We start from the raw sequence: 12,534 nt of genomic DNA, 5'->3' as shown, positions 1-12,534 counted from the left end.
TCGAGCAGCGAGGATCCAGGGTTCACGGGGAGGCGCGCGGCCCGCCGCTTTCCCTCGCTTGCCTGGCGTTCTTCGCGCACGTGGAGTCAGGAAAGGGAAAGTGAGCGGCGGCCAAGCAGGCTGCCCCGAGGGGAAAGTTCGCGATGACCGTGACCCGAGGGGTCCGGGTTGCTTTTGCGCCCCGGTGATCGCCTCTGTTTTTTTTTGTCTCCTTCTTGCTTCCAGGATGTTCGTGAAGCCGGACTGCCTGGAGCTGAAGGAGGAAGAAGCCCTGCTCCTCGGCGCCCGGTCCTCGCCGGCCTCTTCCGCGGCCCTCTCGGCCTCCTCGCCCTCCCTGGCGCCCTTCTCCTCCGGCTCCGAGGGGGAGGAGGACGAGGACGAGGAGCCGCCGCCGCCGCCGCCGCCGCTTTCCCCCGCCGGGCGAGCGGGCGACGGGGCCGAGCGCGACCGCCTGCGCCGCTTGGCCTCGCGGCGCCCGCCCGACGGCCCGCGGCGGCTGGGCCGGGCGCGTCCCCCGAGCGCGCGCCCCGCCAAGACGGCCGAGACGGTGCAGCGGCTGAAGAAGAGCCGCCGCCTGAAGGCCAACAACCGGGAGCGCAACCGGATGCACAACCTGAACGCGGCGCTGGACGCCCTGCGCGAGGTGCTGCCCACCTTCCCGGAGGACGCCAAGCTCACCAAGATCGAGACGCTGCGCTTCGCCCACAACTACATCTGGGCGCTCACCGAGACCCTCCGCTTGGCCGACCATTGCGGCGCCGCGGCCGCCGCCTTCTCCGAGGCCCTGCTGGCCGGGAGCGCCGACGGCAGCCCGGCGCCGCCCTCCGCTTCCTCCGCCTCCCCTTGGAGCTGCACCAACAGCCCCGCGCCTTCGGCCTCCTCGTCGGCCTACACCTGCTCCTTGTCGCCTTCCAGCCCCGGCGGCAGCTCCGCTTCGGAGCTGGACTACTGGCAGCCGGAGAAGCCTCGCTATGCGCTGCCCAGGGATTTCTGAGCGGACGACCCCGGAATCCTCGGCACCCGTCCCCCCCCAAGGCCCCCCCTGCACCCCAACCCCAACCCCAGTAGCAGCTCGAGGCCACCTCGCGCCCTCTCGGGGGGCTTAGGCCGGCCCCAAACCGGAGAGCGCTCGGCCTCGTCGATCGCCTGGAGCGCGCCAGCTGCTCTCGAGGCGGCTTACAAACCCGGAGGGAGCCTCTCCTCCTCGGGCCGGGCGCCCGGCCTCACCGCCTCCCTCCTTGGACTTTATTCTCGACCAGAGACGTTAATCCCCGGGGCCTCCAGCCCTCTGGCCCGCCACCTCGAACAATATCCGCCCTGCATCTGCGCGGCGCGGCGGCATCTGTCGCCTTCCCATTGCCAGACCCGAGGCTGTGGGAATTTCTCCTGTCAAACCAAACTTTCCTTCTCTCGGATGTGCACTTTCCCACATTGGCCCAGCCGCGCGGCCTTTTGTTTGGCTGCCTGTCTCTGGGCCATCGCTCTCACACACATACCTCTCTCTCTCTTTCCGCCCCCCCCCCCGCCCGCATTTCCATTTTGCCCGCTGCCGACCGTGATGTACTGGAGCGGGGCAGGAGGGGTGGGGTGCGCTTGGAACGAGGAGAAAAAGAGATTTCAGGGGAGGTGTGTACTGGTTGGTTGGTTGGTTGGTTGCGTGCCAGGTTCGCGTGAAAAGTCACTGTATAATTTGTCGGCTTTGTCAGACTTTGAAGGCAAGCATGGAAAGTTAGGCGGAGTGCTTGACTAGAAAGGGTAGAATGTAGAGGTGGGGTAAAGGGGGCGACAATGACGCTGAACCGGGCGGGGAGACGGGCCATGCATTATTTATTTCGATTTTTTTCGGAGGGGGCGGTCTCCTTCATTGTTCCTCCAGGCTTGGAGCCTTACCCACAACCAGCCTCTCACGTGTTGGCGTCTATTTATTACAAAGGAAAAGATTTCACGGGGGGGGGGGAGGGGAAGAATATGTATTTTTTTGTATATTTCACAGAGTTTATTCTAGTATGTATTTACAGTTGCAGGGCAAGGCTGTTGTTCTGCTAATGAAACAGATCTATAAATAAAGGATATAATTTTTGCTAAAATGTGGTGATAGTTACCTGTGACCTCATTCTGGGAAGAATATAAATGATGGGGAAGTGGCTTCTGATTTACTGCTATTCTGGCAGATGGTCCTCTATGTTTGCGATCGGATTTACATTTACTGTTCTTGTTCCAAACAGGAACTCTTCCTGACTCATTGCTGGACCCTGCACTCATCCACCTGACTAAAAAGTGACACCTGATGCCTAACGAGTCTTGGCTGGAAGCCTGCAGTTCCTCCCATAATATCTCAGATAACACACGTGCAGGCACCGTGGCCTCATTGGCTCTAACCTCAAATTCCTCCTTCCCCTGGCTTTCCGTATCATCCCTCCTTGAGGAAGGAACTTGGAGGTCCTGAAACCATACACAGATTGTTATATCTTTTTGATTGGCCTGATAAAGGTGTTGCTGTGGTTTAAAAATCGATATTATGACTCTGCACAGCTATCTCTACATTCGGAATGACCCTACATGGGACTTTTCAAAAGTCACAGGGCAAAATGCTCACCTATTTATTTCAGGGCGATTAGACTGTAGGGTGGCGAAGGAGGAGATGCAAGAGCGATGCTTGGGGGGGGGGGGTTCTGTCAGCCAAATGAGCTGATCAAGGTCACTCGTAATCATTTCCCCTAACCTGACACCTTCCAGACGTGTTGAACCCCCAGTATGGCCAGGGAAGCTGGCTGGGAATCACGGAGGCTGCACTACGACGCTTCTGGGAGGCGGGCTCAGTGGCAAACCATTCAGAGCAAGCAGTTTTTAGAGTACATACGTACGCAGTAGGGCTCGTGTTGCAATGCAACACTGACATGTTAATTAAACACATTTACTTGGAAGTCCGTGCTATTTGTTTCACGGAAACTTCAGAGGCAAAGTAATTCGATATAGGTTTCCTGAGAAGTAAGTCCCAATCTATTAAACGGGTCTTGCTCCCAGGTAAGCGAGCACTGTTGGGTTTTAACCGTTCTGCTGGACGTTACTTGCAAATAAATTTGCAGTGCGGGAGCGCAGGGGCAGAACTGGGAACGGTTTGCCTTTCCAAATGTTTTGGGCTGTGACTCCCCATCGTTGGCCCGGCGAGCCTGACTTACCGGGGGCCGAAGTGGAACACATCTGAAGGACCAAATACCGCCCCTCTTCCCCCCCCCCAACCCAGAAACGGAACGGCCGATCCTATTAACTACAGGCAGTTAACCCAAAGCAAACGTTTCGGGGCTTGCGCGTCTGTACCGATTTGGAAACAAAGCATCCAAGTGCCGAGTTTCGTGGATTGGTTGCAAAGTCCCAAGCCTAGAGCCAATCAGAAAGCGGGGCCGATAAAGACGCGAGCAAGCTGGAGGGAAACACAAAGAAGTCGCGGTCCGGCGGCCCGGCTGTAGCGGGGCATCCTTAGCTCTGAATGGGTAGCCGGACGATCGTTGTCCCAGCACGCGAGCCCTGCTGAGAAGGAAGCCGCCTCTGCTTCTAGGCGGCGGGGGCTGGTCTCTCTCTTACCGGGAGCGGCTTATAGCTACCCATCGTTTCTTCCACACGACATAAAAACACGGCGACAAATGGGGCGTCAGAAAGCCAGATAGGAGCACAGAGAGTGAGTTTTATCTGCAGGCAGAAAAGGGTGGATTCCAGCAAGGAAAGCCTTTGCAGGGTATTTACATATGGATGTGATGCCAATGCTGCCATGTTAGCTATGCACACGGAGCCGGCCCTGCCATAAGACAGGGTGATGTAACTGCCTGCGATTTGGGGTATCCTGAAGGGGCACCAAGTTGCAGAGACAGGAAAAGGAAAGGAAAGTATCTGGGGGATTACAGAGCCCAGAACACACCCTTCAGTAACTGCTTGGGTGTCTGGCACATTGTTTGCTAGTCATCTTATTATTACTGTATTTTTACTGCCTAGAATAATTAGATACTCTTGCCAGATTTATCTATCCCGTGCCAAAATAATTTGGCTGGAGTGGGTCCTGTGCACCTCATTTGGGCCTGGATGTGAGCTTGCACTATGTGCCATTCTGCCTCAAGCCGTGAAAGGCCTTAGGCTTCCTGGGTGAGGTACTTACCAGAGAGTAATTTCTATGGGGCTTAATGTGTCTTCTAAGTGGACACATAAAGTATTGCACTGCAAAAATACATTTCAACTTTTTGTCTGTCTTTGCACATGCAAGTGGTAGCACCAATGGAAAAAAAAGGAGAATACTGATGAAAGTCAGAGACCAAATTTCAGCCAACGTTGGATGATATTTAGGTTAGAGATTACATTGATCCGTTGTTAAGCTGTGCAGAACTCTCTCTCTCTCTCTCTGTGTGTGTGTATGTGTGTTTGTGTGTGTATCTGTGCGTGTGTGTGGCCATAATACAAGCTTAGGCTTCCATCCTGTGCCTGTTTACATGGGAGGAGAGTAGGTTTCACCAAACTCCATGGGACTTATTTCTGAGTACAGTATTTCTGAGTAGGCATAGATGGAACTGTGACTGTGATTTATTTAAATAAATTATTAAAACTTTTCTTAAGTGACCAAATTCTTACCAAATGATCCAGCATACAGCATTTTTAATATTTTGGCTTGGAAAGCAGGGCAAGCTCCTTACTATGCTATTTGGTAGAACACTACAAGTGGAAGAACTAATAATTTAGTTTTTTTTATTTTTAAAACTGGCAAGAAAACTGACACTGTGGGGATGGGAACCGAGAACAGCCTTATAGAGGCCTTCTGCTCTTTCTGTACCTTTAACAACTATGGAAGCCAAGCCTTTTGATTTCCAGATATTTTTGCATTAGGATTGATTGATTGATTGATTGATTGATTGATTGATTGATTGATTGACATCCTATCACTTTAACAGCAACTCCACAGTATGGTTTTACGAGTTTTAACAAATGTATCTTTTAAAAAAACTCAACAAATTTATTTTTCTTCAAATAATCATACTCATTTCTCTCACAATGCTGGGCCTGAATAGGTATTTATTGGGCATTATTGAAAGTTATTTATAGTACATGATGCATTTGTTCTGGCTTTTGAGCATATGCCACACATCTACTCATTTGCACACATACTTGTCAAGAAGTCAGTGCACCCATCACCACCTTTCATGTGAAAAGCAGCTGTGGGACTAACAAGTAACAACTTGAGACCCACTAGATCCAAGGGAACTTTGTGTACCTAACAAAAAAGAAAACCAACAATATTGGCTGGGATCCTTTAAGGTTACTGCCTGCATAGGTAGGATTTTACACTTCAATCACTGCCCAGCATGATTCCAGCCTTGATCTGGATCAAATCCTTTGTGAGAACATTGTTCAACAACTCAGTTGTGTCTGTGTTAGTGGTGAGTGTAATGTGTATACAAGAATGCCTGTTGTTTTGTTGCTGTTGTTGTTGTTGTTGTTAATTTTAACACTCATATATATGTGAATGGTAAACATCTCCTCACCAATTGACATGATAATGCAACCAAGCCAAGGATCCCAAGATGGGTTGTCTGCCTATAAGTTCTTAATCAATGCAGTTTTGTTGAGTAGCTTACATTTTACTCAGCTTTGGTAGCACCACCCAGCTATGTTGAAATGGCTATACTCAATGGGGATGATGGGAACTGTAATTCCCTGACTCTGGAGGACACTATGTTGGGGACTGCTGCCTTATGATAATCATAGCTAAATAAATAAAATCACTATGTACTTCTTTTGTTTGAGTGGCCCCATCTAACCTTTTATCTGATGCTTGGCTGTACTGCTTTCTTCTTCACCACTAGTGATCTGGACTGTCCCTCTGCACTTTCAGTATCCTCCTCCTCCTCTCCCCTGCTCCCTTCTCTCACACTTTTATTACAGTGGTTTATGGCATTTACTTTAAAACACACACACACTTCAGGATCTCAACACATGGAAATCATTAGTGAGCAACCAGTCTTCAAACAATGATAGCAAGTCTTTATAATTGGCAAATAGTGGTACTGTAGATATTTCTAATGGATCTTGGGCATAGAAAGAAAGAGAGAAAGAGAGAGAAAGAGAGAGAGAGAGAGAGAGAGAGAGTATGTGTGTGTGAGAGAGAAAGGAAGGGACAGAGAGACAGAGTGATAGAGTTGAGGGAACTATGTGTGAAAAGAGAATTAGTGAAATTAGGTTAGCTTAGTAAAACCCCCTACCTTTTGAGCCTTGGGCTATAAGTGATCAGATCTATTGTTTCGTATCCCTAGCAGGGAGTTTATTGTGTGATAAATAATTCTCTCCCCCCACATCCTTTAAAAAGTACATATTTGCATAATCACTGCTTTGATGTGGGCAGCAATCAGAGGCTGAGACCCCCAAATCTTGCCATTGGCCAGAAGGGACAAAACAGGCCCCAATCTTTCACTGCAGTGACAGTGTGTGGGGCTGCGTGTCAGGGCCAGCTTTACACTTTGGTGTGAAAAATAAAAGGAGAGAAAAGAACTATCCCTTTTAATAATTAATCTCTGGGAATGTTAGAAGAAGGTGGCAGGGAGGGCTTTCCTTTCTTGTTAGTGGAGACTGAGGCTGACATAAGATTGTGTTCCCCAGTTCAACTTTCAAATGGCCTTTAAAATGAATTTAAATGAATGCATGTGTATCCTGCAAGACACCAAAAACATTCATTCATTGATGGACTTATTAATTATAATTTGGAGTGCAGCCTAGTTTACAGTTAGACACTTCTAAACCCTGTGAAATCCTGGGCATGTAAGTACTGTAAACCTTGTCTATGATCATGCCTGTGGTGAAGCAGAAAGAGCTGATGCTATAGCATTATGTTATAGCACATACTACAGTGAAGTGGTTAGTTCTTATAAGTTCTCATAAATGATTTTCTTGCTTGTGTTTTGGGACACCACCCCCGGCCGGATAACATTAACAAGATATATGTAAAGATAACAAAACCTACTTTGGCCATCTCATGAGAAGAGAAGACTCCTTGGAAAAGACTTTGATGTTGGGAAAGTGTGAAGGCAAGAGGAGAAGGGGACGACCTAGGATGAGATGGTTGGACAGTGTCATCGAAGCAACCAACATGAATTTGACACAACTCCGGGAGGCGGTGGAAGATAGGAGGGCCTGGCGTGCTCTGGTCCATGGGGTCACGAAGAGTCGGACACGACTAAACGACTGAACAAACAAACAAAAACAAAACCTACACAGCTTTCATGGGTATCTTGTCAGAAATTGTGGCAATGGAATATGGAAGATCAAAATTAGTGACTGTTTAGAAGTGTCAGGTGAATTCTATTAGGAACCTTGATAACAGTCATAATAAAACACAGAAACAGAAGATATTAAAGACCCCACCCTTGAGCCAAGTTTGGGTTTTATTTGTTATGTTTCAATGAAGGGCAGTTGTTTCCATTAGGATCCTCACAGTGATATCTTCTGTGAGCTTTCTGCAATATGCACACCTGGTTAAATGAAATTAATATGATCAATTGGTCAAAATCTAGTTTAAAATTAAAGCATCTTTTCTAAGACAATGATAGGCCCTCCTTGTGAAGTAGGCCCAATTCTTTGCCACTGTCACTGTGGCCCATTGGATTACCTGCTCCCCATGGGTCCAGTCTGCACAGCTGTCAAGTAGGAGAGAGCATGGCAAGTGGAGGATGATATTCTATCTCCTTTGTTATCCCACTCCTTGCATGCTCAGAGAGGGCAGGTAGAGAGCAGGAGCAGTGCTAGAATGCTGAGGCAGTAAGCCAATATTGGGCCCCAACATATGAACCTTGGCAGGTGCCCAATGCTGCTGACCCTAGTGCTTTATTCATTTGTTGATTTATTAAATTTATATGCCTCCCAACTGGCAAAGGCTCATGAGATCAAAGAGATCTCAACCTACGTAGCTAGGAGTCAGATGTTGAATAAAAAAATAGAGTAAACAAAGTGCACAATGGGTTGGACTGCTGGTTAGTTCAAGCTAGACATTGAAATACAATAATGAACCATGGAAAAGACTACATAAAAAGATAGAGACAATGTACATGTGTAGGCATCCTTCAGTCTCGAGAGATTATGGTAATGGGCTCTGAATAGAGGTCTTGGAACAGTGTCTAGTGTGGCTGAGAAGGCCAATTCGAGAGTGACAATCCCTTCCACACTGAAGACAAATACAATCTGTCCCCTGTCCAGCTACCTGATTTTGCTGGTTTTGGGACTACCTCTTTGCCCTGGCCTGCTGAACAAGTGTCTCTTCAAATTGGGAGAGGCCATGCTGCACTGCCTGCCTCCAGGCTGAAAACTCAGATGTCAAGGTTTCCCATCTGTTGAGGTCCATTCCTAAGGCCTTCAGATCTTGCTTGAAGATATCCTTGTATCACAGCTGTGGTCTCCCTCTGGGGCGATTTCTCTGCACTAATTCTCCATACAGGAGATATTTTGGAATCCAACCATCAGCCATTCTCACGGGATGCCAAAGCCAATGTAGACACTGCTGTTTCAGTAATGTATATATACTCAAAATTCCAGATTGTTCTAGGACTCCTCTATTTGGAACTTTGTCCTGCCAGGTGATACCAAAAAATGCGTTGAAGACAATGCATATGGAACATGTTCAACTTCCTCTCCTGCCATGCACAAAGGGTCACCCTTATCTCCTTTGTTCTTATGCATGTGCCGATGTTTGCATCCTTCATGTCCAGCAAAGACAAAAGATTTCATACAGCTCAGTGGTGATGATATCTTCACGGCACTTAAGAACTTCAACAAGGATGTTATCCTTCCCAGGTGCTATGCTGGAGGCAAGGGAATCCAAGGCTGCTTTTATTTCTGCTAAAGTTGGTTTGCTGTCCAACACTTCCAAGACAGACAGGCATTCAATGTTATTTAATGCCTCTTTGGTTACTGCATTCTCTCTGGAATATAGCTCAGAGTGGTGCTTCACCCAGTGTTCCATGTGCTGTGTTCAGTCCTGGATGATCATGCTTGTAGCAGTCTTCAAAGGAGCAGATGTCTTCTGTATTGGACCTAAACCTGCTTGATACCATCATACATTCCCTTGATGTTACCTGTGTCCACTGGTATCTGTATCTCAGAGCAGAGGTGAAGTCAGTAATTGTTAGAACATCTCCTGGCAGTCCGTTGGACTTTGTTACGAGCAACTCGAAGACTCTGCAAGCTGTACTCACTAGGACAGGCTGCTAGAGCTCTCCTCTTATCCTCGATGGCTGGCATCAACTCCTCCGAATGGGCCTCGAACCAGTCTGCTGTCTTTTTGGTCTTCTTACCAAATGTGAAAAAGGCAGTGTTATAAATAATGTTCTTGAAATGTTCCCATCATTCAAGTGCATTTGCATCAGCTGGGCCTGGAAGGGTTTCCTCAAGTGCTTGGGCAAATTCCTCCACTTTTCTTTGATTGCGAGTCTTGCTGATGTCAATACATGGCCTTCTTTCCTTTTTCATGTGATACAATCTCTTTGTTTGCAGTTTTACTCTACTACACACCAGGGAGTGATCATTATTTCAGTCAGCACCCTGATAACTGCCTGCGATCATAATACTAGGAAGGCTAGAGCATCTAGTGAGGATCAAATCAGCTGATGCCAATGTTTGGATCTTGGATGTCTCCAGGAAACTCTGTGTTGAAGTTTCCTAGTAAAGAACATGTTTGTTGACATAAAGACCATAATAACAGCAAAACTCCAGCAAGCGTTGGTCATTTTCATTCATCTTCCCAATGCCAAAACAGCCTAGACAAGTGGTCCAAGAATTGTGATCAGCACCAACTCTAGCATTAAAGTCTCTGAGAATAAGCAGCGGCTCTCTCTTGGGGATTTTTTGATAGCAGCTGCCAGATTGTCATAGAATTTGTCTTTGACTTCTGTTGTAAATGACAGTGTTGGTACATATGCACTATTGAGGGTGACTGGTTCTGCTGATGAGTGGAGCTTCAGAGACAGGATCCATTCATTCCCCTCTGTAGGTGGAACAATGGATCTCAGCGGAGTATTTCTAACCACAAAGCCAACACCATATTCCTTGGTCTCATTCAATGGTTTTCCCTGCCAGAAGAATGAGAAGTTTTTTCTTTGACAGATCCCAAGTCTGGCAATCTCATCTCTTGCAGGGCAACAATGTCCATTTGCAGCCTAATCAGTTCCATGTTGATGACAACTGTCTTGTGTGCATCATCTATTTCCTGCAGGTCATCAGAAAAGCCAGGGGTCACTGTCTGAATGTTTTAGGTGTCCAACTTTAGGGCAGAAGTTTTCTTATGATTTTTGCATGGTGCAGGGTTATCAATCTTTCACCCTAAACCTCACACACCCCATGAGGTCAACATACTGTGGCGAGACAGCACTTTAGTGGCTGGGGGCTGCCCAGCTTAAGGCGAGTGGTAGCTACCTAACGAGGTGTGATGACCTCTCCCACCATCGGAAGTAGCCCCTGATGTCACACTCTACACCAATCAAGCAGAGACTTATATCTGGTAACTCCTGCTTCCAATGTTATTTTGATGCTGTATGCAAAGCTGGAGTGTCCTTTTCAGAGATATAATGTAAAAATTATTTATATATTTGTGTATATATGAAGGTATAAGAGTTTATGAATAAGAAATTTACTATTATTGTATTACAATAGGTATTGTTCCTTTAAGCTATTTTGAATGGACTGATAGAGAATAAATAATAATAATAATAAAAAACTTAGCTAAGGATAATTTGCAATGATGACTTCCCCAAGGCCACTAAAGAAGTTTATAGATGAAATAATATTTGAACAAGAATTTCCCTGGTTTACAAACCACCGTACTACAACAAAGTGGTGGTGATAGTGAGGAAATGGTTGTTTTGTTACTGACTGTAAACATAATACAATGGTGCCTCGCTTAACGGGTGCCCCGTTTAATGACGAATCCGCATAGCGAAGAAGATTTTGCGATCACTTTTGCGATCGCTTTGTGATTTTTCCCCATAGGCCCCAGTCAGCTGGGGGAAAATGCCGGCGGGCGCTGGGGAGGAGGGCGAGGGAGCCTTCCCCCGCCCTCCTGGCCGAGCGCTGGCCGAAAAAGCCGGCGGGCTCTGGGGAGGAGGGCGGGGCAGCCTTACTCCGCCCTCCTGGCCAAGCGCCAGCCGGTCAGCCAGCCGAAAAAGCGGGGGTGCGCTCGGGAGGAGGGAGGAGGAGCCTTTCTCTGCCCTCCTGGCCAAGAGCCGGCTGGTCAGCCGGCCGAAAAAGCCGGCGTGCACTCAGGAGGAGGGCGGGGGAGCCTTCCCCCGCCCTCCTGCCCCAGCGCCGGCCCCATTTTCGGCCAGCTGATCGGCGGTTCCAAAATGGCCACTGCAACCATTTTCGCGCCCTGCCCTCGCTTACGTAGGGCGCGAAAATGGCAGCGCTATGGAGGATCTTCGCATAACGGTGAATTTGGGCCCCATAGGAACGCATTAAACGAAGTTTAATACGTTTCTATGGGGTTTTCCCACCCGCATTGCAATGTTTCTGGATAGCAACGATTAATCCGGAACCGATTAACGTCGCTATGCGGGGCACCACTGTACATGCAATACAGGAGACAGTTGATTGTGCTGAAGCCAAATTAGCTTCAGTGGAGGTTCCTTGTACATATGCTTAACATTCCACTGGATTGTAAAATGTGGAGCTCAGATGTCAGCTTTTGTCATTTACAGACTAGATAATTATTTTTTGAATTTCCTTCTCCTAAAAGACCAAAGCAAAGGAGTGTCTTGCTTTTTCCAAGGAAGTGTCCTTCATTACAAGGGGCTTCTTGCTAGTTTCTGTGATTCTCCAGTAGAAGTGAGCAAGCCAGAGTTTACCCAGCCATTTATCTTTTCAAAAGGCAATTAGAAGAAGTGTCTGCCCATCTTTCTTTTTGTCTGTACTTAAATGGCAAAAATTAAAATTATTATTTTTGAATAGAAAGTGATCTTTAAAGTTTTGGGACCTGGACAAATAAGCCAGTGCAAGCAGAGTGGGATGGAGAGGAAGTGGTGGGCCTTCATTTCTGAAAACACAAGGCTGGCTGTAATTCAGAGATCTATCTCTTGCCTCAGGTAAGACACACAGGTTTCTGAAGCAGTGATGGAGAAGAAGAAATTACTAGAGGTGGGCCTTTTATGTTTGCACAAATAAAACACACATGAAAGAGGCACTTTCATTCCTGTGTTCTTTTGCTGATAACAGAAGAGTGCCTCTTAAGCACAGATTATTCATATTAATGAAAGAGTAGTACACAAAAGTTTTTTCAGTTTTTTTCTTTCCCTTTTTCATTTAACATTTATTTCATTCTTTGTCAAATTACCTGGCAAATTTTGCAGCCGAGAGTGTTGCAAAGGCTGCTGTGAGCAAGCAGTGAAAATGTCTGGGAGGGAAGGGGATTTTGAATCTATAAAAGGGCTGGGATTGGTTATAACTCAGTGAGGAGTACTCTTCCTGTTGCTTTGCCTCTGAAGGTGTTTTTTTGTTGGGGGGGAATAGTTTGTATGGGTC

General features: G+C 47.3%; 1 protein-coding gene across 1 annotated transcript; it reads left to right on the top strand.

Annotated features, from left to right (window-relative positions):
• The first annotated feature begins 226 nt into the window (after nucleotides 1-226).
• Nucleotides 227-2,323, top strand: NEUROG2 (neurogenin 2). Its single transcript, XM_073002317.2, has one exon. The coding sequence runs from the start codon at nucleotides 227-229 to the stop codon at nucleotides 992-994; it is 768 nt and encodes a 255-aa protein (XP_072858418.2). The 3' UTR covers nucleotides 995-2,323.
• Nucleotides 2,324-12,534: the final 10,211 nt, after the last annotated feature.

This window comes from Pogona vitticeps, chromosome 5 (assembly GCF_051106095.1).
Source record: "Pogona vitticeps strain Pit_001003342236 chromosome 5, PviZW2.1, whole genome shotgun sequence".
Classification (NCBI taxonomy): Eukaryota; Metazoa; Chordata; class Lepidosauria; order Squamata; family Agamidae; genus Pogona; species Pogona vitticeps.
The sequence above is the reverse complement of the archived record's forward strand: the minus strand, read 5'-3'. Positions and strand labels throughout refer to the sequence as shown.